Below are 27280 nucleotides of genomic sequence, written 5' to 3' on the forward strand. Positions count from 1 at the left end.
TCCCCTCAATGCAAGTCTATGGGAGGGGGCGTGCATTGAGGGGACGGGGCGTGACGTCACACGAGGGCGGAGTCGTGACGTCACAGACTTCTGTTCCGGTGGTCCCCAGACCCTCCAGCGCTTCCGGAGCAGAAACAGGTGGGTGCTGCATGCTATATTGCGGGGGTCCCCAGCGGCGGGACCCCCACAATCCGACATCTTATCTCCTATCCTTTGGATAGGGGATAAGATGTCTAGTCTAGGGGTGGAGTACCCCTTTAAGAGCGGACCTCATGTGACAGTTGCAGCCTCTGCGAACACGCTCTGTAATCCGGACAGCACCATTCAGGAGTGCTGACTGGCTGCCACGATCACGTGATGTCCGCAGCTAAAGTAAGACCGCGGTGCCAAGAGGCGGTCATATAGGGGCTCTGGAGATTGGAGAGGCAATAGTTTGTCATTTTAACACTTTTTAAGACTTTGACATTTTTTTTAATTGAGCCATGGAGATGTCCTGGTCTGATCACATTTTCTTTTAAATCATATGGACCATGTGCATCACTTACCTGGGGAAAAGATGGCACCATGTGGATGTTACTTGATATGTATTGCCTACCTAAACATAGTACAGACCAATGATGAATATTTCAGTGTATGGGATGGACATGTCCATAGGAAAAAAAAGATAAAATAACTGTTAGGGAATCGGTACTCTTATTACCTAGACAATGAACTGCAATGTGATAGGTGATGCTGGTCTTCAATGAAAAGGTGTCAATTCTGTTCTATTTTGACAGTCAAGCCTGCAAAAACGAGATGCTATGTTGAAGGAACGCAGGAGATCGGACGAGATCTTGATCTGAAGTGTCAGACCAAAGAAGGGTCTTTACCGCTCACATACAACTGGCAGAAAATCAGCGGTCTGGAAAAGCTCCCACCAACAGCAACCGTTGGTAAGTCCTTTTATTTTATGACCCATCAGGGAACCATATACTCTTAAACATACATATATCAAAAGATGGTCTTGACTATATTCAACTTTAATTCATTTAGATTCAACAGGAGGTGTACTTACTATAAAAAATGCTTCTCAGGAGTATAGCGGTACATACCGATGCATGTCCAGAAACAAAGTCGGCACAGACGAATGCATAGTCATCCTCAACATTGTGCCTCGTAAGTATTCAACTTTTTATTTTGCTGTAATGTTACTACCCAGTGGCTAGAATTGCTTGGATTGGACTTTTATTTTTTTATTTTTTGTGTGTTATCATTGGGCCATATGCAGATCGTGTGTCGTCTCTTAGTAGCTGTGCTTGTTACTAAGTGGATTTGGATGATGACCACCATCTGGTGACTTGAAATACTGCCATATCCACCCACCCATTCTCTAGGCTGCAGAGCTTCTGGCTTTGGAGGACAAGGCTTACTGCTATAAGATTACATAGATGTGAGAGAGGATGATAAATTGTACATTAGGTGACCTGTTTTTTCTTTTGTTTCCTCCAGCTGCTAATACGGCTGGTATTATTGCCGGAGCGATCATTGGGACCTTGTTGTTCCTTATTGTATTGGGAATTTTGGTGTTTTTCTGCTGTAGAAAACAGAAGGAGAAAAAATATGAAAAAGAAATACAGCATGAAATCAGGTAAAATCTCACTACTAAACACCTGCAGTTGTCTGCAGGACGCAACCGATGATGAACTACGTGTTGTGATTTTATAGGAGATCAGTAGAGGTGAAAAATTAGTATTTGGTTCTAGGATCAGTTTAGCTAATAAAAACCTGTTTTCATGTTAAATAAAGATTTCCCCAGTAGGAGGTTTCCCTGGCCATACACATTAGATCGCTGATGGCAGAAATCTTCCTTTGTTTGGATCTAAATAGAAATCAGGAAGTTTGGGCTGGACAAAATTATTGGCACCATTTCAAAATTGTGGAAAAATAAGATTGTTTCAAGCATGTGATGCTTCTTTAAACTCACCTGGGGCAAGTAACACGTGTGGGCAATATAAAAATCCCACCTGAAACAGATAAAAAGAAGAGTTCACTTAGTCTTTGCATTGTGTGTCTGTGTGTGCCACACTAAGCATGGACAACAGAAAGAGAAGAGAACTGTCTGAGGACTTGAGAACCAAAATTTTGGAAAATATCAACAATCTCAAGGTTACAAGTCCATCTCCAGAGATCTAGATTTGCCTTTGTCCATAGTGCGCAACATTATCAAGATGTTTGCAACCCATGGCACTGTAGCTAATCTTCCTGGACGTGGACGGAAGAGAAAAATTGATGAAAGGTTTCAACACAGGATAGTCCGGATGGTGGATAAGCAGCCCCAAACAAGTTCCAAAGATATTCAAATTGTCCTGCAGGCTCAGGGAGCATCAGTGTCAGTGTGAACTGTCGACATTTATATGAAATGAAACTCTATGGCAGGAGACCCAGGAGGACCCCACTGCTGACACAGAGAGACATAAAAAAGCAAGACTACATTTTGCCAAAATCCTTCTGGGAAAACATCTTGTGGACAGATGAGACCAAGATAGAGCTTTTTGGTAAAGCAAATCATTCTACGGGTTGCTGAAAACAGAATGAGGCCTACAAAGAAAAGAACACAGTACCTACAGTGAAATATGGTGGAGGTTCAATGATGTTTTGGGGTTGTTTTGCTGGTACTGGGTGCCTTGAATGTGTGCAAGGCATCATGAAATCTAAGGATTACCAACAGATTTTGGGTCTCACTGTACAGCCCAGTGTCAGAAAGCTGGGTTTGCATCCGAGATCTTGGGTCTTCCAGCATGACAATGACCCCAAAAATACGTCAAAAAGCACCCAGAAATGGATGGAACAAAGCGCTGGAGAGATCTGAAGTAGCCAGTAATGAATGAGTCCAGGTCTAAATCCCATTGAACACCTGTGGAGAGATCTTAAAGGGGTAGTCCAGTGGTGAAAAACCTATCCTGTATCCTAAGGATAGGGGATAAGTTTCAGATTGTGAGGGGTCCGACCGCTGGGGCCCCCCGTGATCTCCTGTACGGGGCCCCGGCTCGCTGGCCAGATAGGGTGTGTTGACCACCGCACGAAGCGGCAGCTAACACGCCCCCTCAATACATTGCTATGGCAGAGCCGAAGATTGCCGAAGGCAGCGCTCCGGCTCTGCCATAGCTGTATTGAGGGGGCGTGTCAGCTGCCGCTTTGTGCGGTGATCAACACGCCCCCTTCCCGTACAGGAGATCTCGGGGGGGCCCCAGCGGTCGGACCCCCCGCGATCTGAAACTTATCCCGTATCCTTAGGATAGGCATATGTTTTTTCACCACTGGATATCTCCTTTTAAAATTGCTGTTGGGAAAAGGCGCCTTCCAATAAGAGAGACCTGGAGCAGATTGCAAAGGAAGAGTGGTCCAATATTCCGGCTGAGAGGTGTAAGAAGCTTATTGATGGTTATAGAAAGCGACTGATTTCAGTTATTTTTCACAAAGGGTGTGCAACCAAATATTAAGTTAAGGGTGCCAATAATTTTGTCCGGCTCATTTTTGGAGTTTGGTGACATTATGTCCAATTTGCTTTTTTTTTTTTCTCCCTTTTTTTGGTTTAGTTCCAATACACACAAAGTGAATAAACATGTATAGCAAAACATGTGTTACTGCAGTCCTTTTCTGTGAGAAATGCTTCATTTTCTAGAAAAATGTCAGGGGTGCCAACATTTACGGCCGTGACTGTATATGCTGGGATTCCCTGGGTTTTGAGCGGTTTGCTGATAGGGGGGTCCCCTTTTTAGTACTCTATTAGCAGAAGGCCCCTGTTCACCTTAGACCAGTGGTCTCAAACTGTGGCCCTCAAGATTTTGCAAAACTTAAACTCCCAGCATGCCTGGATAGCCAAAGGCTGTCCGGGCATGCTGGGAGTTTAAGTTTTGCAACATTTGGAGGGCCACAGTTTGAGACCACAGCCTTAGACACATTTTGGACCAAACTCTTCCGTGGGATCAGCTGCACATCTACTGTAATGTCTATGGGGGCTTCTATATATCTCTGACATATAAGTTTGGGAAGACATGGATCAGGTATGTAGAATTTTAGCTGCCTCCATCATATTTTTACTCCCCACCAGCGAAATAAGCAGTGGCTTCTATTCATCCATTCAGAACACATGCGTGCTCACCCAAGTATTTGTGTGTATGATGGGATGGGGAGAGAGAATGGCTATAATGATGACTAACAATGTATTCTTTTATAAACAAAATATAACTTTTTTTTTTTTTATTCTTCTCCTTTTTATGTACAGAGAAGATGTGGCACCTCCCAAAAGCCGTGCTTCAACTGCACGTAGCTACATAGGAAGCAACATTGGAAGCAATCACTCATCACTAGGTTCTTTGTCCCCATCAAATATGGATGGTTACTCCAAGGCTCGATACAACCAAGTACCCAGCGAAGTGATGGAGAGGCCACCAAGCAACACACCAAACTATGTACCGCCTAAGGTAGCTGGTCCAAATCTTAGTAGAATGGGAGCCATCCCTGTCATGATCCCAGCACAAAACAAGGATGGCTCAATAGTTTAAGTCCTCGCTTGATCTTGTGAATAATAAGTTGTTGTCTTGGCGTCCTCAGACTCTACATTGGTCTTGTTACTCCCTTACATTCCATAAGGACACCTCACGCTGGCTTGATATGGAGGGACAGCTCCACTCTTTCTTTGCAGTGATATGGCTGGCTCCGCACATTTATTATTCTCTTTTATAGACATATCACATTAAGATTATTTTTTTTTTCCAGTTAGTAAAAACAATTCAACCAGTTTCGGTCTATGGGGGGGGATTGGGCGCACAACTTGAAGTGAGCCAGTATGTCCTAGATTTCTGATTTCTCTCATGGGAGGTACCAGTCGAGTATTAGCATTTTTATGTATAGATGTATCATTTTGTCTTTCAATGAAATGTAGTGTACAGAAGATGATCTTGTTTTCTAGAAAAGCCTTTGTCCGTAGCATGACATGTATCGGAGTTGGTGTAAGTGCAAGAATGATGCTTGTTGCGTTCTTATTTATTTTGCTTCAGTGCTGACAATGCATGGTAAAGTCACTGGCATGAATCCTGGCATGAAACTTTAGCTTCTGGCTAATCCAGTAGGATATGAAGAGATTGGTCATTGTGGACGTCCAAAGCTCGGAGATAAAAAAAAAAAAAAAATAATAATTTGGCTATATATGCCACTTATAGTTGGTCAGTCATCTAGATTGTACAGGACATGTGGCATCTTTGTTCCTTTCCAATGTCAAAGTAACCTTATATATGTTGATTTGAGACCATTGATTAATGAGAACATCAATTTGGAGTTGGGTTGGAAACCCCAATTAGTACTTTACAATGTATACACAGTCCTGGAGTGTTGGGCCTGAGGAATGCACCATGTAGTGATGTCTTTGGACGTACATCTTTATAGGTAGGTACAGACGTGGTAAACATTGACCCTTCTCATCGATGATCACCATATCTGTATTGGAATATAATTTTGCCAAGTTCAGGGAGATTTCCATAGCTTTCTCACTGGCCGGGTCTTGGTGACCAGCTTTACCGTTACAGTGAATTCAGTCAGTGTCGATAGTCCTTTTTCTTATTGCTGATCCAGGTCTTTGTTTTACCGATTGGCCAAAAAGTTAGTTCGTCTGTCTAGTAGTGAAGGTTGGTTAGATTATATTACATATTAAAGGGGTACTCCACTGCCCCAGCCTTTGGAACATTCTGTTCCGAATGCTAAGTGCGGGCTGCGGTGGTCATGACGTCACACCATGCTTCCTCAATGCAAGTCTCTGGGAGACTCCCATAGACTTGCATTGATGGAGCGTGGTGTAACGTCACGACCACTGCAGCCCGGATCCGGTGTTTGAAACTAAATTTTCCGAACGCTGGGGCAGTGGAGTACCACTTTAAGACTCATAGGTGACTCTGTAAATACTGTCCTTAGTCAGGGTTGTTCCAGTACCACCACAGATCTTTTAGGAAGCGCCACAGCAAATGTTGTGCTAGTTGAACATTTGCCGTAATATGAAGCCAGTTTCACAACTGCTCCAGATCTGCCATGTCGCAATCTCCGTAAGATGGTGCCTTTATAAAAAAAAATGAACCTTATGCAGGAATGTAACTCCGTGACCACACTCGTGCCTACATTTGTCTTTAAGGTGCTTTAAATGTGAAGGCACAGTCTTCAAGATGGGAGCCCACCTTTCTATGATTGTCTCTTTATTTTCGCCATTGTCATACCCAGGATATATATTCTAAAGACTTTTATAATTGGGGCCTTTGTAAGGCTTCGAACCCTCTAATGTTCTTGAGTATGACAATGGCTTGAGTGTGTTTTTCTGCTCTTCTTGGCACAGTTTGTCATTAAATGGTAAAAATCTTCTAAAATAGTGGTGGCCCTAGTCTTGTTAATGGGCACTGTCTGGGACTGCAACTCTCTTAAATACTGTGTTTAGCTGCAAAAGCAGGCACAGCCCATAGATAAGATTTGGCATACCGTATTTCTGGGAGCACTTGAATACGTGGGTCAATAACCTTTCCTCAATGTGAATTCCGGTTGAACTCCACTTTTCCACCCAATTGCTCCCCTATCGGTCAACTTCACTATAATTTGATTTCTTATAAAATATGATGGACTGTGCCATACTTGCTCTAAAGTGTAATCTTGTGGGGATTTATCAAGACTGATAAATGAAAAGCGGAGACGCTCACAGCTACCAATGGGATTTGATGGTCACAACATTGGTAACTATTCCACTTTCCCTTCGCATCAATCTTGATAAATCTCCTCCATTGTGTTTTGTCTGATTCATCAGTTTTTAATCCTTTTATTTTAATTTTAAATTTTTTTTCTGTTACAAATGTTTCACAAGTTGTAAATTTGTCTGAATATTTAAAAAAAAAAGTTTAAATGAAATTGAAGCTTGTTTGATTTTTCTTAAGACCTGATTTGCTGAATTCCCAAAGTAAATATGTAAATACGAAATAATTTATCAATGGCCGATCTGCTTTGATGTAGTGACTGCAAGGAAGCCTCATACGGCAAGCAGGCGAGTCTAATGAATCAGTGGCCGGCTCTTCACATCGCAGTTGGGTCACAGTTTTTACTTGGACAGTTTTTCTTCAAAACAAAAAGTGGACACCGTGACCCAACTGCAGTTTGTGGACTATTCCTTGAAGGGAATGTCTACCATTAAATACCTTTTTTGTGTGTGACCTTTTCTGATACAAAGTTGCAAATCCCCTTTAATTTTCCTTTAAAAGAAAACTGTCAGCTTGCTCCCCCCACACTAACCAGCGGTACTGGCTGGTAGTGCGGGGGACGCCGATCAGTTTGATGCCTACCGTGCACCGATCCGTCCCGCCGTTTGGCTGAAATCTTTAATTTTCTGTATATGCTAATTAGGTGCTAACTGGCACAGGTGGGATTACTGGCACTCTGACTTCAGCGCCGCTCGTCTGCAGCATCGCCCAGCTCATCAATATTCCTCCCCTCCCTCCGCCTCTCCCACCTCTCTCCGCTCTGTAATGAAGAGAGAGGGGAGGAATATTGATGAGCTGGGCGGCGCTGTGGGCGAGCGGCGCTGACGTCAGAGTGCCAGTAATCCCACCTGTGCCAGTTAGCACCTAATTAGCATATACAGAAAATTGAAGATTTCGGCTGAATGGCGCGGCAGATTTGGGCACGGTAGGCATCAAACTGATCAGCATCCCCCGCACTACCAGCCAGTACCTCTGGTTAATGCAGGAGGAGCAAGCTGACTGTTTTCCTTTTTAAAGGGTTATCCAAAAATAGAAAAAACAGCTAATTTCTTCCAAAAACAGCTCCACGTCTGTCTGCAGTTGTATGGGCTGTTACAACTTTGCGTAATTCACTTCAATAGAACTGAGCCGCAATATCACATAAAACTTGAGGACAGATGTGGTTCTGTTTTTGGGAGAAATCCGCTTTTTTTTTTCTTATTCCGTATAAAGGGCTCAGGCTGACCTAAAATTCAAAAATTCGAGAACCTCATCTGGCTTGATTCCCAGCCGGTGCCATTGGCATGGTTCCCAGTCCCCGTTCTCTACTTTCTAGTGATGTCTTGGCATACAGAAACTGGCTGCTCAGCCAATCGCTGGCTGAGGCACTTCACCACTGTGGACAGTGATTGGCTGAGTGGGCATTGGAAATCTCAGACACCTGGGCACTGGTACCACAGCAGTGGGTGTATTTGGCAGATAAATAATTCTTACATTTTCATTTTAAACTAGCCCTAACCCTTAAATTCTAGCCCCAAACAATCCCTCTAAATGATAATATTCTGTCTGCTTAAAAACCCCCACTACAGGGTAGATGAGGAGCATATACATGAACTCATTAGTAATAGTATGCCATGAGCTCCCCCTATTGGTGGCAGCAGGGTGCCCCAGTTCTATTTATCTCTAGGTCTGTAGAGAGGATGTGGATCTCTGTATCAGAAATAGTCACCTCTGGTCCTTATAAGTTAAGAATTAATTTGGCACTGAATTTGGGGCCTGAAAACATTAATGATAAATGGTGGAGATTCCCTTTAAGGTCCGCTCCCTGTAGCAGATCTACTCATCTCTAGGACAATAATCTTGTTTTTATGATAATGTTTCCTTCAGAAGATCTGGCTGAGCACGACTATATTGCGTCTCCTTTTTCTATAGCTTTCCTAATGAACTTCAGTAACACTCTTTTGTGTTGCTTTTTACCTTCTTTTTTTATGTACACTAAGGGCTTTCAAACTTGTAAATTTTTTCATAGTTTTGTGAAATTATTGTACTTTTTAAAATAAAAATAATTGGTGAAATCCAGATGTGTGTCTTCCAGCGTTGTCTGTGGCCTTTCACTTTCCGGGGGTGGAGAATACTAACCAGGTCTTTGTTTCTTCTGGCTTTTGTTTCACCACTTTATAACTTGTGGGCCATGTTGGTTGGCACGATTCACATGTGGTCGTTTTAGCTAATATTGCGATGTAGAGTAAGGTAGGTTATAGATAGGTCATCCTATTCTATCCTCGATCGGTTCAAGGCTCGGACAGCTGACAGGATTCTTATGTCACGGTTCCTAAGGTGATAATGAGTAGAGGTAAATGGGTTAACCTTCATGGTGGCCATGGATGTGACTTTTATCAATCAAAATCCTTTTATAATGAGGTTTTTTTTTTAATTTATTTATTTTTTTTAATATATCTGGCAGATTCATTAGTTTTTGTAATTGTTATGGGTATCTTCGATTTAAAAAGGGCATTTCATAAGGCAAAGATGATACATTTTTGGCATCCCCAATGCTTGTTTGGGGGGGAGAGAGATAAGACCTAAGTTTTCTGCTCCTCCTTATAGGATTGTTTGGGAAATTCTTTTTTGGGTAGGGTCACACACAGCGCATTCTTAGCGTACAGAGAGCGACAGCAGAGCGAGTTCCCTGGTGCGGCTGCATAGCTCTGTGTGACTAACGGCAGGAAATGTGCCGCTACGAGCAGACACGGAGCTACCCGGCCGCAGCAGAGAGCGCGCTCTGCCATCTGCAGCATGTGTGACCCTAAACTTACAGTTCAATGAGCTCAGGTAAAAAAAAATGAAAAATGTGCCCTCACCTGCCCTGATCCCATTATACCAGTGCCTCATCCTGATGCGCGGCACTACCTGGTCTCTGTCTTGGCACAAGGAAGTTCCTGCTTAGCCTGTCGGTGTCTGCGGCGGATCTTGCTCTTGCACCCAATGGTTGGCTGAGAACTTCCTTGTGTCAAGACTGAGACCAGGAGATGTTGTGAAGTGGAACCAGCAGTGTCAGGCGAGTATACATTTTACCTAAGCACATTAAATTTAGGAAAGAATTCCCTGGACAACCACTTTAAAGGGTACATTGTTGCAGAACATCTTATCCCCTATCCTGTGTCTGATCGTGAGAGGTCTGACCACTGAAACCCCTGTGATCTCTTGCTCGGCACCACCCCTGTTCTCTCGATCCCCGGCCACAGATTACTGTCGATCACATGGTTGTCTATGGATCTTTATGGGAGAGCCGGCAATACAGCATTCGGGTATCGGCTACAGCCCGACGGTCTGAATCCCCCGTCATCAGGCACTTAACCCCTATCCTGTGTTCTGCAACAGAGTACCCCTTAAATATGAGTCGTGTTCCTCAAACCATAACTGAACAATATTTGCAGTGTTGCTGGGTGCATTATCCTGCTGAAAGAGGCCGCTGCCATTAGAGATGACTTAGTCTGCACAATGTTTAAGCAGGTGTTGTGTATGTCAATAAGATCTTCACAAATGCCAAGACTCAAGGTTCCAGCAGAACTTAACCCTTCACGCTGCCCCCACCAGCTTGGCTTCTTCCCCTAATGCATGCTAGTGAAGGCTCCTCCCCAGGTAAGTGACGCACCCAGCCACCTTCTCCCATTGCTTCATATTTCCCATTGTAGTCACTTTTGGTAGTGAAGAGGTGTCAGCATGGGCATTCTGACTGGTCTGCGGCTGCACAGCCCCCTGTGGTAGCTTGGGGGAGTAGGGTATATGGGGTGTAGCTGTGCGGTTACTAAAGGGTGCTTGCTTAACCCTTTCTATTCGTGATGCCAGGGTGAGGGCTATAGGAAATAATTGATTGTCCACAACCGGAGATTTGCTGAAACTTGTCGGAACTTTTACTGAAGATTTTATGTAATAATGAACAGGAACAGTCCATATAACAAAGTCTATTAGAGCTTGGCAAGTGGTTGGGATCTCTTGAGTCTATTGAGCTTAGGAAGGTAATTGTTGCAGTGATCCACTGGATTTAGGGGTTTAGATTCGGTCCAGTAATCACGCTAGCTTTAGCGGGGATTGAGATTTTAACTCGCGGTTTAGTTTCAGGCTGAGGCCGGCAGGTTTCTGGCCTAGCTAGTCTTTGAAAGTTGCGCAGATCCGTCCTGATAGTCCGGCATCTACGAGAGCAGCAATCCAAGAGAGCGATCATTTGCTACAGCTCCCTTATATGGGCAGGGGCTGGACTTAAGCTCACTGGTCTATTACAACTGTCAATCTTCTGTACAAAGAGTTATGAGTAATCATGTGACCCAAGGACCTCCAAAGGTCCTCCAACATACCATAGAGGAATTAACATAGTCACATGACCGAAGGTCCTGCAACGCTACCAAGGTAAGTATACTAATATACATTATATTATATACATTTAAACATTATAGGGTTAGAGAAGGAGGCGACAAGGGGCTGGCCCACCTGGGGGACCCTACCCGAACGTAGTAACTCTGACTTTGGGGATCACCATACAAGGTACGGTATGCAATACGGTACCGGGATACCACACCCCTATATAGTAAGCTGTAATGCCCTGAGTGTTCTGATCCCTTTCTGACATACCTAGCAGTCACTTTTTTAGTAGTTTGTGCTACAGTAGCTCTTCTGCGGGATCAAACCAGGGGGATAGCCTTCGCTTCTCAAATGCATCTTTGAGCCTTTAATCACTTTAGTAGGTACTACCGACTGAATGCTCTGCATGTTCTGACCTAGCTGTCCAACATCAGATTTACTCATAGTCATACTGTTTCCCAAACAGGGTGCCTCCAGCTGTTGCAAAACTACAACTCCCAGCATGACCGGACAGCCGTTGGCTGTCTGGGCATGCTGGGAGTTGTAGTTTTGCAACAGCTGGAGGCGCAGCGGTTGGGAAACACTGGTTATACCCTTGCCCATATTTACTGATTTACCATGTCAATGTCAAGAGCTCTTATTTTCTTGATGCCTGATATATGTCACCCTTGACTGGTTCTGCTGTGACAAGATAATCCATGTTATTCACTTTACCTGATTTTAATAAGGCTGATACACCCCACCTCTAAATCTGATCTCTACGGGATGTGCTGGGTAACGCCTCAAAATGTATAGGACTTTAAAGGGTTATCCTAAGATGCAAAGTTATTCCCTATCAATAGGATATGGAATTACTGATCGGTGGGGGTCACACCTCTGGAATCCTAAAAACTCAGGGCAATTGTGCCATAAAACGAATGGAACGACCTTTTGCTCTAATCACTTTCTATGGAGCATCTTCTGAACATAAAGGAAAACTGTCAGCTTCCCCCCCCCCCCCCCACACACTAACCAGCGGTACTGATCAGTTTGATACTTACTGTGCTCGGATCGACCCCGCCGTTCGGTCGATATCTTCGTTTTTCCCTATATGCGAAGTGCTAACTGGCACAGGCGGGGTAACTGGCACTCTGACGGCACCGCACCGCCGCCCAGCTCATCAATATTCCACCTCCCTCCACCTCTCCCTCTTCATTACAGAGCTGGGAGAGGTGGAGTGAGGGGAGGAATATTGAGTCAGCAGAGAGCACTGTGGACAAGACAAAAACATTCAAAAAGTATAGAATTTCTTCTGTAGCATACAGCAGCTAAAAAGTACTGGAAGGGTAAAGATTTTTTAATAGAAGTAATTTACAAATCTGTTAAAAAAATAAATAAAAAAAAAAGTTTTCAACTGGAGTACCCCTTTAATTTGAGCTCCCTTACTGCACTGCCTTCAGCAGAAAGTAGAACTTCCCTTTAACTGCTCTAGACCATAGTTTAATATTGCTTTTCTGAGCATTTAAAGTCCTTGTCTTTACGAGTCCTGGCACTTCCTTCATCAGCCTTTACAGGGATCATAAACTCTGGCTCAGATTTATAGATCTGTAATTGTTCCATCCGTCTGATGTCATCTCCTGTGATGTCACACCGCAGCCATTTAGGGATAGAACAAGATGATTTCTGCACAAATCATCCTTTTATTAATGGATTTCTAACCCCATCATTTTTCCCAGCAATGTGACCCATCCAGGATGATGTAAAAACGATCATTAGAAGAAAAGGATGATAAAGATCTCATGAGTATGGAGCAAGTGCACAGTACCTGAGATGTGCAACCTTGGCCTTAACCCATTATGTCCATTGTATGGTTGAAAGTCTGTAGACACCCCTCTTCATAAGGAGAAATACTTACCTAGCCCCTGTTCCTTTACAGCACCCGTTCCCTTAGTCCGGTCCCTCAATCTTCTGTTGTCATCTTGCTTTCTACTGTTAGGGTCTATTCATATGTACAGTATTTTGTGCAGATTTAATGTGCAGGATTTCAGATTTCATTGTAAACTAAATGACTGAACACAACTTCAAATCCTGTGCATCAAATTTGTGCAAGATACTGTACAGGTGAATGCACCCTTAAATGGGTACTCTGCTGCCCTGCTGCCGGAGCTCCGCTCCCCAGCGTGGGGAAGTTTATTGTTCCGAATGCTGTGTGCGGGCTTCTGTCTTCAGGGCTGCCCCTCGTGACGTCAGGCCCGCCCCCTCAATGATAGTCTATGGGAAGGGGGCGTGACGGCCGTCGCGCCCCCTTCCCATAGACTTTCGTTGAGGGGGCGGGCGTGACGTCATGAGGGGTAGCCCTGAATACGGAAACCAGCACACAGCGTTTGGAATAATAAACTTCCGGACGCTGGGGAGCGGAGCTCCGGAAGCAGTGCAGCGGAGTACCCCTTTTAAAGGGAATCTGTCAGTAGTGTCACCTGCACTAACCTGTGAGTGTCGCCCGCGTTACAAGTCTGTACTGATGAACGTCATATTTACCGTTTCTTGTTCTGTGCCTCTGGTCTTTGGTGTATGTAAAGATGGGGGCGGACCCTGGTGCACAGTGAAGTCTTGAACCGTTATAGTAACTCCTCCCCTGTGCTGAGCCTCCGCAATGGAGCTCCACTCTACAGAGACTGTGCACAGCAGAAGAGGCATTACAATGATGATCCAGCACTTCACCAGTCTCCACATTTGCATATACTGAGAAAAAGGGAAAGATCGAATGCACGGAGCGAGGAAGGGATCCTTATCGGCCATGTCACTCACTACTAGCCTTTACCCACAGGTAAGTGCGGGTGACACGGATGACAGATTCCCTTTAAATATGTCCTAGTTCTGCACAGACCCCAAAAAACACTGCCATATACCATAATAATACCAACCATATTAGAGCCCATAAATAACACTGCCATGTAATAGTACCAGTATTAGAGCCATACAGTGTCTAGAACAGTGCTATAATATGTAATCTGGTTGCTGTTTATCTAGTTTTGGTAAATGAGGTCCACTACGTAAAAGTAATACTACAATACAGTGTGAATAACAAGACACAACAATGGTCATAAATGATCAGATAACAAATATCGTTGTCATAGTGTGCAAATCTCTGTCTTAAAGGTCTTCTATTATGAAAATACCACTGGTGTATGTAATGAAAAATGTCATTGCCCACGTATTGCTGAAAAAGTTTCTGCTGACTGTTCTAAAGGCGTCAACTAGAGATGAGCGAACTTACAATAAATTTGATCAGTCACAAACTTCTCGGCTCGGCAGTTGATGACTTTTCCTGCATAAATTAGTTCAGCTTTCAGGTGCTCCGGTGGGCTGGAAAAGGTGGATACCGTCCTAGGAGACTTTCCTAGGACTGTATCCACCTTTTCCAGCCCACCGGAGCACCTGAAAGCTGAACTAATTTACGCAGGAAAAGTCAGCAACTGCCGAGAAGTTCGTGACGAATTGAATTTACTGTAAGTTCGCTCATCTCTAGCGTCAACACATGCAGGGCATTACAACTTGTTGGGTATAGGACTGTGTAGACACTGACTACTTAGCGCCCATGCTGACCCTAGTTCACCACTGAAAGAACGGGAGCAATGGAAGAAGGATCATACTTTTCATCATGTGGATGGCCGGGGGGGGGGGGGGGGGTGTGAGTGTCACTTACCTGGGAGATGGCACTAAAATACACTATGGAAAGATGACAAGCCAGCGGAGATAGCGTCATGAGCAACGTTCTGCAGAGTAATCGTTTAGGTTGTGACATCATGTGCATGACACTCAGACACATACTACCTACCTAAACCTTGCTCAATCCCTTCTTTATGTCAATAATATCCACTAATGGCCTCTTAAAGCAAAAAAAAATAAAAAAAATTCCAAACAGTGTTCAGGATTGATTTGCGGAATGTGTTGACTTGGGCTCCAAATTCCCCAAGTCTCATTCTGATCATCACAAAGTCCGATCCATGAAGACCACACCTTACAAATTGTAGGACTGAAAGGATTTGCACCTGGTGTCAGATACTACAAGGCACCTCATGGGCTTTTGGGGAGTAATGTTGTGAACTAGGTTGGTTTAGGCTAGCCGGAAAAAGTGCATCTAGAGATTCTGAGTGTGGCTGGCGCCAACGCAAGGACATTGCCATCTCGCTAGACGACAGTGTCTTCAGTGCGGATTCTGCCTGATTACCTCCACAAGAATGGTCCTTGTTCATTTAGAGTTGCCACCTTTCTTGAAAAAATAAACTAAAATACCTGCCATGCTTATTTGCATAATTATTTATGCATAACATCACAGGAAGATCCGCCCATACACGTTGTGTCATGCAATGGCACAGGGATCAAAAGGGGATTAAAATGGCACGGGAGGGGGGGGGGGGCAATTGAAATGGCACAGGGAGATCGGAAGAGGGCAATTGAAATGGCATGAGGGGGAATCAAAGGAGGGGGATTGGTATGGTACAGGGGGGTGGAAATGGCACAGGGAGATCATAAGGGGGATTAAAATGGCATGGGGGGAATCAAAGGAGGGGAATTGGAATGGTACAGGGGGATCAGAAGGGGGATCAGAGGGAGGCAAATGAAATGGCTCAGGGGGATCAAGGGTGGAGATTGAAATGGCACGGGGGGGGGGGGGGATCAAGGGCGGATTGAAATGACACAGGACCCCTGTGCCATTTTAATTGCCCTCCCCCTGATCCCCCTTTGTCATTTTAATTGATTAAATCCCACAACACTGTCCTCACTGGTCCCCACCATACCATTAATGCATTAACCTCCTTCATTTCCCCGCTGGCACCACGCTCTTGAGTGCTGCCTGTACCTCACTGCAGGCAGCTTCTCTCTTACAGCAGTCTGTTGGCGCAGGCGGGCTTTCTGGTGAGGGCAGCACCTTCAGTGATGTGTGGCAGCTTCTCGGCGCAAGAGGACACCACTCGTCACTGCCGCAGGCTACAGCTCACAAGTGGCTGCGGCGCTGCCTGTAAAGAGCATCTTGGGCCACGGCCACTTAGTAAAGTGAGCGGCTGCTGCATTGGGGGCCGGTAGGCCTTGGCAAATTTGATTCTTGCTGGGGCAGTTGACCAGTTGCCCATAGCAACTAATCAGATCGCTTCTTTCATTCTTCAGAGGCCTTTGTAAAAATGAAAGAAGCGATCTGATTGGTTGCTATGGGCAACTGGTTAACTTTTCCTCTGCATCGGTATTGATAAATCTCCCCAACCCTGTGCAATAGCTGGAGTGGTGTGTGAAGCGCCATTGGTGGTGGGAATGGATCTCTTGGTTTAAGCTTCAGAATTCTGTTCCTTGACCAGCAGACGGACATCAACGTCCCTCTAGTTTCGGTTTATTATAAAAATGAGTAAACACTTGATAGGTTATCGTGGTAGATTAGTGGTATCAGCTATAGGTTGTTTAATCAGTGACCGGTAAGGAGTGACCTGAGCAAACATCTGGGATTTTTTTTATTGCACTTTATAAGCAACATATAAATGTTATTTTTTATAATATTTTTTTCTATCATGTAGACCTGATCTTACTATATGGATAAAATAGCCAATATATGGCTCCATATTAATGTTTATAGATGAGTGAGGATTCAGTCAAGGATTTGTCTTCAGCAATTCTGTTTGCAAACGATGAATCACATTTTTCGGACTTGGCCTTCATGTGATTTAAAACATGTTGCCACCTAATGGAATAAAAGGGGTATTCCCATCATGGAATGTTATGGCAAATCCCAATGTTCTGATTAGTGTGGGGGGCAGGGGGCACAACAAGCAGCTACCTGTAGCGTCACTGTGCAGAGAAACATGGGGGTCCAGGCAGGTGGAGTCACTACTATGATATGCCCTAATTTCCTATGATGGGGGAAAAAACGTACAAGGAGAACTATTATGCAGGACAACTTATCCCCTATCCAAAGGATAAGGCATAAGTGTCTGATCATCGGGGGTCCCGCTGCTCCCGCAATCTCCTGCACAGGACTCTGGCTCTCTCCAGGAATGGGGCTTGTTGACCCCAGCACTAGGTCACGGCTGACACGCCCCCTCTATGGAAGAGCTGTACACACAGTTTGGGTAGCTCCAGCTCTCCCATAGAGATACATGAAGGGGGGGGGGGGGGTGTTGGCCTTCGTGTGGGGGTCGACACACTCTGTCCCTTAGGACTGCCGGTGTGCCATGCAGGAAAGTGCAGGGGTCCCAATGGTCGAATCTCTAAGCCATTTTCCCTTCCTGGTGTATTGTGCCTTGTTAGTCTTAACAAGGTGTGAATATGAAGCAGGTGTCTTAAATTTTGTGTTATCGCTCTCACACTCACAGGTTCCAATCAGAGCAGGCCTTGCCATGGTCAACCAAAGAAGTTGAGTGCACATGGTCAGCCTCATGTTCAGAGGTTGTCTTTGGAAAATTGATGCATGAGTGCTGCCAGCAGTGTGGCAGAGGTTAAAGAGGTGGTGGGGGTCAGCTTGTCAGTGTTAAGACCATACACTGGACACAACATTAAAGGGGTACTCCGCTGCTCAGCTGTCACGCACCCTCCCATAGACTTGCATTGAGGGGGCGGGGTGTGATGTGAGGGGCGGGGCTCTGACATCACGAGCTGCCGGCGCCAGCGTTCAGAACAGTTTGTTCCAAATGCTGAGCAGTGGAGTACCCCTTTAAACATTGATACTGACTGCGCTCACTACTTTATATGGTAGCAGGGGGCATTTCTTCAGTGTTGTCACACAAAATATTTACAAAAAAAATGCCATCCTTTGCCCCTGTGTATAATATGGAGCCGACACTGAATTTAGCAAAAACGTATCTGACATTAATTACGTGTTCCAGGTGCCAATTTTGTCTACTTCCTAGACAGGCCCATGAGGAATGTAAGCGGGGGCGGTGTTCTATAAACCATATAACATACGTATGTTGGGTAACCTCTGCCGCCTGTGTTCACAGATCTAATCCTAAATCTGTCCCTGTCAATCACTCGCTCTCCTGTTCCTCTGTTGTATGTGACCAGAATGTATGCTGCCATCTAATGTCCTCCATTTTGTCTCCTTTATTTCAAGTATCATGGCTTAACAGTGGTTTAACCCCCCCGGACCCTCCCCTCCAGTAGAACAGCGACTGGGACATGAGATTCCTTGTTACTGACTCAATTTTATGTACATTAAGGTTTATTCCTCAGACTTGTCTCGTTTACATGGCCTCCTAGCCTGCCCGGAGGAGTTCCTGAGGATCGGCAGCTCCCCCCTGAAGGATCATTAACTGTGACTTGAAGACCCTTTTAATATCTTCTTGTAAATCCTTTACTACAATGTCGCTGAACTCCAAAAACACGTTCTCCTTGTCATCTCGTGGGTCCAGGAAGCTGAGATCCCGGCTGCTGTGTACTAAGGAGCTGTACTAGCCGTCCCTGTAGCACTGACATAGAGGAAGCATGGGGGGCACCAATGATTTCCACTCATATTGTTTCTACAAGATCTGGACTACCCTATACTTAAAGGGGTACTCTGCTGGAAAACTTTTTTTTTTTTTTTAATGAACTGATGCCAGAAAGCTAAACAGATTTGTAAATTACTTCTATTTAAAAATCTTAATCCTTCCAGTATTCAGCTGCTAAATGCTCCACAGGAAGTTGAGTTGTTCTTCCCAGTCTGACCACAGTGCTCTCTGCTGACACCTCTGTCCATGTCAGGAACTGTCCGGAGTAGGAGCAAATCCCCATAGCAAACCTCTCCTGCTCTGGACAGATCCTAAAATGGGCAGAGGTGTCAGCAGAGAGCACTGTGGTCAGAAAGTAAAGAAATAATAAAAAATAAAAAAAAGAACTTCCTGTGTAGTATACAGCTGCTGATAAGTACTGGAGGGATTAAGATTTACAAATCTGTTTAACTTTCTGGCACCTGTTGATTTGAAAAAAAAAATAATAATAATAATAATAATAATGTTTTCCAGAAAAGTACCCCTTTTAAAGCTAGAATCAGTGGTCTCCAAACTGTGGCCCTCCAGATGTTTCAAAACTACAACTCCCAGCATGCCCGGACAGCCGTTGGCTGTCCGGGCATGCTGGGAGTTGTAGTTTTGAAACATCCGGAGGGCCACAGTTTGGAGACCACCACAATAGATCATCCTCGAAGCCCATAGTGAGTTTAGGTGAACTATTGGTGGTCCAGATCTTATAGCCTAGGTGGGAATCCTAAAATATTGCTGTATGAACGCATTTTTAGGTTTTGGCATTTCTTCTTTTTTTTTTTTTTTTAGTGGTGATTTATTATAAACAAGGTAATGACTAATGATCCATAAAGAATCATTAATTTCCGTTTTATAATTTACAACAGTGCAACGACTATCTCATATTTATAAGCAAAATACATGATACATTTTTCTTTATTTTATTTTTTTTAAAAGGGGGGGGGGGGTATGAAAGTCTGTTCTTGTAACTGATCAAATTTATGCCTGTAATTGATCAAATGTATGTTTCCATAGTAACATTCCTTCAATCCAGCGCTGGTTCCAGATTATCAAATGTTCTGGATTATGAAATGGTCCTAAAAGATTATATAAAAGTGGGGATAGCAAAAAACTACACTAGACAACAACAAAGAATAAAATGTCAATATACATCGATCAGCCTCAGCAATAACACCACCTGCATAATAGTCTGTAGATCCACCTCGTGCCTCCTTAAAAAAAAAAAAAAAAAAAAAATTTGGGACCCTCGCAAGACTGTACGGTGTCCTTTGGTATATGTGCCAATAAGCAGCAAATTATTTAAAGGGGTACTCCACTAAAAGGTGACAAAATGCTTCAGAAGAATATGGCATTGTTTACCACCTGTCTGCCCCAGTTATGAAACCACTAAAAATCCTTTGGTTTTGGGGGTCTTAATCCTGTACTTCCTGGTTGAGCAGTTTCTCAGTACTACAATTCCCAGAATGCATTGCTTTCCCTCAACATTACAGTCTTCTCACCCAGCCTGCTCCCCTCCCACAGCGCTCTTGCCAGTTCTCACCCAGAGCCGCTGCAAAACATCTAATTTCATAGCAGATTATTGCACAGTGAGGTTGCAGGACCTGCTGTATTCATTTCCTGTCTGTTACATTGTCCAGCACAAGGCAGCATGGTGTAAACACAACTCATTCTTCCCTAAATTTTCCAATAAAGATATTTATGTGTATTTATGGTGTTGGGGCTGGTCAGAGGTGATGACATCACTCAGGGGGGAGGGGTAGAGTTCAGAGACCAGATCAAACCAAGCCTCCATTGACAGCAGAGGATAATGTGTCCTCTTCGGGAGAGGGACGGGCCAGGGAGCTGCTGAGACAACACCACACTGACATTGAAAGAACGACACAACTTCCTGTCAGAGTGAAATTAAGCCTGGAAATTCCTTTTTCCATGTCCGCACAAAGAATGAGCACGTTCATTCTTTGTGCGGATTTCGCGTGGAATGCATAGCCGTCTATAAGCTGGCACACTCCGGTGCGGTCCTAGCGCCGGGCATGTTTATGGCGGGGCCCGCTGTTTGTGGAATGTCTGCACGGAGATTTGCCATGGGGACATTCCGTTGTGTGAACATAGCCTTAGGGTATATTCACATGGTAGACTTTCCGCATGCAGAATTCTGCAGATTCAACTTAAAGCCCAATAGACTTCAATAGGATTCCGCGCTCCCATCACACAGAATTTCAGCATACAGAATCCGCACAAGCCAGAAACCACCCAAATGAAGGCGGACACAAAATTGGTGTGGATACTCTGCAGTGTGGATACTCTGCAGTGTGAATACACCCTTAGTGTACGTTCAGATGTGCGGATCCGCCGCTGAAGGACCTCCTATATGCTGCCTTTATATGTGCCTGCTCAGAGAGGCAATACGCCGCTACGAGCAGACACACTGTGATGTGCGAGTCGCCGCTCGCATGCACAGTATACTCGCACATCGCGGCAGCTCTCGGCCAAGCTCATTGAGCAGGGGAAGCGGCCGTGATGTGTGCGAGTACACCGCGCATGCGCAGCGACTCGCACATCGCAGTGTGTCTGCTCGGAGCGGCACCATACAGCAGTCCTTCAGCGGCGGATCTGCAGCGTAAAATACGCTGTAAATCCGCACGTGTGAACGCACCCTTAGTGGTTTTAATAATATGGCTGGTTGGTGTATATGACACTACAGTCACATACTTCTTACCTCTGGACTGTTGGATGCTGGATTAAAGGAATTTTACTGGATTGACCAGCTTTATGTAAAATTTTCATTTTCTAAGTTTTTATTTCTATAAAGTTGTGCCTTAAAGGGGTACTCCACTGCTCAGCGTTTGGAACAAACTGTTCTGAACGCTTCACCCCCCTCAAAGCAAGTCTATGGGAGGGGGCTGTCACGCCCCCTCCCATAGACTTGCATTGAGGGGGTGGGGCTATGACGTCACGAGCTGCCAGCTCCGGCATGCAGAACAGTTTGTTCAAAACGCTGAGCAGCGGAGTACCCCTTTAACACACAGTCAAGATATCTGCAATACTATAAGGCTTGTGGCAACTTTGTTTACAAACGCACTAATACTTTCACAATGTTGTGTTTTTGTTTTTTCTTTTTGCTATTAGGGCATGTTCACACAACAGAGCAGAATCCACTGGAAAAATTCAGCTCGGAAACGCAGTTGCAGCAGAATCCCATTGCTTTTAATAGAATTCTGCTGCACTAATCTTTCTAATCTGGAGAAACATCTAGAAGTCAATTATTTTGGCGGAATCCGCTCGTAAATGCATTTCCGTCTATGGGGACGGTGCATTTCCGAGCGGTCCTAGTGCTGGCGGAATATGCTAATTTGCGGGATGTCCGCCTGTGTTTTCCAAGCGGACCTTCTGCTCAATTTTCGTTGTGTAAACATGGCCTCATTGTGATGGAGAAGAGCGAACAATACGAATAAATGTTATTGTGGCTGCTCCTACAAAAGAATCAGTGGGAATGGAGGATAGTCTGGGGGGTTGTTGTTCCTGCTGTCTTGCATTGCTGGAGTGGAAGCTTTGTGTAATATTAGAACGTTCTGCCCAGGAATGAGTTAATCATTAAAAATAAATAAATTAGATTGTAAGCTCCTCAGGGGCAGGAACTGAATTCTCTACACCAGTGGTCTCCAACCTCCGGACCTCCAGATGTTGCAAAACTACAACTCCCAGCATGCCCGGACAGCCAACGGCTGTCCGGGCATGCTGGGAGTTGTAGTTTTGCAACATCTGGAGGTCCGGAGGTTGGAGACCACTGCTCTACACAATAATGGAATCTATCATTTTATTAAAAGCAAAAAAGGTTGTTAGTGACCACTAGGTGACCATCAGATGTGGAAGTCCATGGCTGGTGCTGTGCATGGTAGGCCATAATCGACACAAGTGTTTTCCAAACTGTGTGCCTCCAGCTGTTGCAAAACTAGTTTTGCAATAGCTGGAGGAAAACAGTTTGGAAAACACAGATCTACACATGTCCTTAAAGGGGTACTCCCGTGGATTTTTTTTTTAATCAACTGGTGCCAGAAAGTTAAACAGATTTGTAAATTACTTCTATTAAAAAATCTTAATCCTTCCTGTACTTATTAGCTACTGAATACTGCAGCAGAAATTATTTTCTTTTTGGAACACAGAGCTCTCTGCTTACATCACAAGCACAGTGCTCTCTGCTGACATCTCTGTCCATTTTAAGAACTGTCCAGAGCAGCATATGTTTTCTATGGGGATTTTCTCCTACTCTGGACTGCTCTTTAAATGGACAGAGATGTCAGCAGAGAGCACTGTGGTCATGATGTCAGCAGAGAGCTCTGTGTTCCAAAAAGAACATTTCCTCGGTAGTATTCAGCAGCTAATAAGTACTGGAAGAATTAAGTTTTTTTTTTTTTTTTTTAAATAGAAGTAATTTACAAATCTGTTTAACTTTCTGGCACCAGTTGATTTAAAAGAAAAAAGTTTCCCACTGGAGTACCCCTTTAAGTGTCTCATCACGGGGGCTCTGACTGCTGGGATCCCCGTGACTAGAGATGAGCGAACTTACATTGGGCTGGAAAAGGTGGATACAGTCCTAGGAAAGAGTCTCCTAGGACTGTATCCACCTTTTCCAGCCCACCGGAGCACCTGAACGCTGAACTAATTTATGCAGGAAAAGTCATCAACTGCCGAGCTGAGAAGTTTGTGACGAATCGAATTTACTGTAAGTTCGCTCATCTCTAATTTCCATACATTTACACTGACTGGAACAATAAAAGCCAAACATTTGAGCTGCGAGAATATTTTCTTACACTTTTGTATAGGATTGTGGTGCCGGCCTGTGCGCTCTATGTAAATATGAATAAAGATGTTTTTATTTCAGAGACTCCAATTTACTGATAACTAAATAGACAAATATTCTGTAAATAATAGAATGAGGAAGATACATAAGTGCAAACTTGTCAAACACCCCCACCATCTGTACTGCTATGGGTCAGCCCTATAGGCAGAGTCCCCAGATTCACATCTGCATTCTGTCCAATTAATATAGGAGAAGATGAAAAATGTAGTAGTTAGCCCTTTAAAGGGGTACTCCGCCCCTAGACATCTCATCTCCTTTCCAAAGGATCGGTAATAAGTTGGCTGATCACAGGGGGGGTCCCCAGAGCTGGGAACCCCTGTGATGTCTCCTGCTGCACGGAGAGAACTTCACCCCGTGCCTGATGACGGGCGATTATGGGGCCAGAGTATAGTGACGTCATGGCCCCGCCCCCTCAAGGCAAGTCTATGGGAGGAAGGAAAGGATAAACCAAATATTCCTTAACAGGAAAAAAAATAAATAGATAAATCTCCTGCACTCTGAGATTCCTTCCCAAATTGGGAAAAACACTGGGAATGGAAAGGAAGGGATGGGGTTTTAAACTGTGTTTTTCCGGTCCCAATTAAGGAGTAAAAATGATCTAACCACTGCTGGACATAGTTTTAAATTAGAGGGGAAAGGTTTCTGCAGTAATATCAGGAAGTGTTACTTTACTGAGAGAGTAGTGGATGCGTGGAATAGCCTTCCTGCAGAAGTGGTCACTGCACATACAGTGAAGGAGTTTAAGCATTCATGGGATAAGCATAAGGCTATCCTTCATATAAGATAGAGATAGGTATAAGGCTATCCTTCATATAAGATAGGGATAGGTATAAGGATATCCTTCATATAAGATAGAGATAGGCATAAGATTATCCTTCATATAAGATAGAGATAGGCATAAGGCTATTCTTCATATAAGATAGGGATAGGTATAAGGATATCCTTCATATAAGAAAGAGATAGGTATAAGGCTATACTTCATATAAGATAAAGATAGGCATAAGGCTATCCTTCATATAAGATAAGGATAGGTATAAGGATATCCTTCATATAAGATAGAGATAGGTATAAGGCTATCCTTCATATAAGATAGGGCCAGGGAGTATTGATAGGATTCAGATTATTGGGCAGACTAGATGGACCAAATGGTTCTCATCTGCGGACACATTCTATGTTTCTATGGTTTGTCCTTATCTGGGATTTCTTTATTGTTTGGAGCATTGTTACTTTACACTAGTATAGCGGGTCACATGTCTCGAGCTGCAGGACCACCCATTTTCACCATCTGATGTCCAGGAAACAATTCTGAACAAATAGGTGGTAAGTGAATCCACATTTAAAGAACCCTTAGTGTCTAGGGCTACAGATCTTAAGTGTCTGATCACAGGGGTCCAAACGCTGTACGGGGCCTCGGCTCTGCCACTGCTCTCCTGTGCAGGAGTGTTGGCCGCAGCATGACGCCGCAGCCGATGCACCCCTCCATGTATATCTATGGGAGAGGCGGAGATGCAGCGTTAGTGCATCCCCACCTCTCCCAGAGAAATATGAAGGGGGTGTGTGGTCGACCTCAATGCTGGGCCCCCGTATGGGAGATATGGTCGGACCCCCCTGGGATAAGTGGCTACGACTGTAGTACTCCTTTAAGGCCCATGTACACCACAGGTCTTTCCGCTCTGAATGCAATTGATGTCAATGAGATTGTTTCACAGCATTCCAAAGAGGAACGGCCACCAATCCGGACAGGTCTATTTTTAGTAAATACTTGTATTCCCAATGATAATGCCAGAGCATCTTTGCTTGGAAATCTGCATTATGCTGTTCCTCTGTCAGTCCTCCTGGAAATTTAGGAATAAATTGACAGCAGGGAGTTACCAGTTGGGTGTGTGTCCCTAAATACTCAGACTGTCCAATCATTGCTAAGAGTGCCAGACTGAAGACACACCCCTCACACAACGGAATGGTAACACCCACTTAATTTGTTATATTTCCAGTAGGAATAAGAAGAATGAGGCAGTATAGTTCTAAAGGAATATGCTCCAAAATTTTACTAGGAAATGAAATTCGAATACATGGCTACCAGTTACACCACAGGTCCCCAGCACACAAATATACGGGAAGCCTTGTACTAGCTGTGATCCTGGATGATGGATGAGTGTGCCAAGTCTTATCAGCCTGGGAAAGGTCAATAGGTGGGGGCGGAGTGAAACCCATTTATTAAGCTGTCAGTATGGAAAGATTATAGGTCGCAACAAATTGTACTAGCGCACTGGCTGTAGTCAGGGAACGATGGGAGTTGTAGTTTTGCAACAACTATGTTTGTATGCAAGACTGTTTCTGAGCTGGACGACATTAAAAGGAGTACTTCAGTCTTAGACATTTATGCCCTATCCGCAGCATAGGGGTTAAATGTCTGATATTGGGGGGGGGGGGGGGGGTCTGACTGCTGAGAACCCCCACGCTCTCCCGTACGGGGACTTGGCGTTGCCGCGGCTCTCCCCTCCATACAGCTCTATGGGAGAGGCGGGGATACACAAACACTGCACCTCTGCCTCCCCCAGAGATACAGAGGGGGTGTGTCTGCTGCGGAGTCATGCTGCGGCCGACTAGCCTCCTGCACGCGAGAGCCGCGGCCCCGTACAGGAGATCGCGGGTGGGGGGTCCCAGCGCTCGGATCATCCCCTGCAGATAGGGGATAAGTGTCTATGGCTGCAGATCTCATTTAAGGCTATGTACACACAGGAGAATGTCTGCACAGAAAGCTTCCGTGATGACATTTCCCCCGATGGCAGAACATGCCGGCACTAGGACCGCTTGTGAGTGGGCCATCTTCTAGACGGCAATGCAATGCATTTCTGTGCAGATTCCGCAGAAAGAATAGACCGGATAGACTTCTTTGTGCAGACCCCGGAATTGGAGGTTACTGCAGCAGAAATTCCGTCCTGTGTACAGTGGAATCTCAGTGTGGAATTTCTAGTGAGCAATTCTGCAATTCCATCATGTGAACATAAAGAATAACATGAGCACCTATTTATTGTGTACTACCTCGTAGAGGGGCTCAGCCCCAAAACATGTTATACACAACAATTTTTAAGAAGAAAAAAAAAAAAGTTTAATATAAATATATGTATCAGCTTAGCTCCTGTTAAGGAATATGTAGCTAAGCTGATACCAGGGAACACTACCTGAATAAGGTGGTGTAATGAGCTGCTTTGCATATTCCCCTACCCAGAATGCCCACGGAGTGCAAAATGGCCTTATGAAGCTCTGTCATACCAGGAGTGGTAATCTCTCCCTGAGATAAATACTCATCCCCTTTAGCTGCTCTCAGGCCTCTTACCCCAGCCAAGCCAGATCACCCTGCTCTGTACTGACGAGTGGCAAAAACCACAAAACAGCTGTCTGCAGATGGGCTCACTGAGTGGAAGCACAGGCACCATGATCTCTTCACCTTGTGGCACTCACCTCTTGATTCCCGGCCTTCTGACTAGGATCAGATACATTTTTATAGATCCGGCCGGATGTCCGGGCAGTATATCTGCACACATTCACTTATTTATTTCTTTTTTGTCTCACTGTGTCACTTTTTGCGTGTTGTGTGTTCACAGGATTTGTCAGGATGCGGTAGCCCTTCTGAGTGTCCCTCCTGGCGGTCTAGGGGAGGTGTGTGTGGCCATTAGGTTCCGCACCTCCCTGCAAACACCCCGGGTACTCCTGCTTTGGCAGGGTACCTACCGTTATCGGCTCTGCGGGCAGATACCTTGGCTAACGCCAAGGGGGATGCCGGGAGCATTTGTGGTCCCCTAGTAGCTTTGGCGAAAAGGGACATCGAACCTGGA

At 44.7% G+C, this 27280-nt stretch overlaps 1 protein-coding gene across 2 annotated transcripts in view; it reads left to right on the forward strand.

The window, feature by feature from the left end:
• CXADR (CXADR Ig-like cell adhesion molecule) overlaps positions 1-18567 on the forward strand; it is a 54198-nt gene extending 35631 nt beyond the window's left edge. The window contains exons 4-8 of one of the 2 annotated variants that reach the window (XM_056559422.1): positions 777-932; positions 1033-1155; positions 1489-1627; positions 4265-4463; positions 18181-18567. In XM_056559422.1, the coding sequence (XP_056415397.1) occupies positions 777-932; positions 1033-1155; positions 1489-1627; positions 4265-4463; positions 18181-18204 (641 nt within the window). In that variant the 3' untranslated portion in view covers positions 18205-18567. Of the gene's footprint in view, positions 1-776; positions 933-1032; positions 1156-1488; positions 1628-4264; positions 7336-18180 lie in introns of those variants that run through there. The other variant, XM_056559421.1, reaches the window with a different exon arrangement.
• Positions 18568-27280: the final 8713 nt, after the last annotated feature.

This window comes from Hyla sarda, chromosome 2 (assembly GCF_029499605.1).
Source record: "Hyla sarda isolate aHylSar1 chromosome 2, aHylSar1.hap1, whole genome shotgun sequence".
In the NCBI taxonomy this organism is placed as follows: domain Eukaryota; kingdom Metazoa; phylum Chordata; class Amphibia; order Anura; family Hylidae; genus Hyla; species Hyla sarda.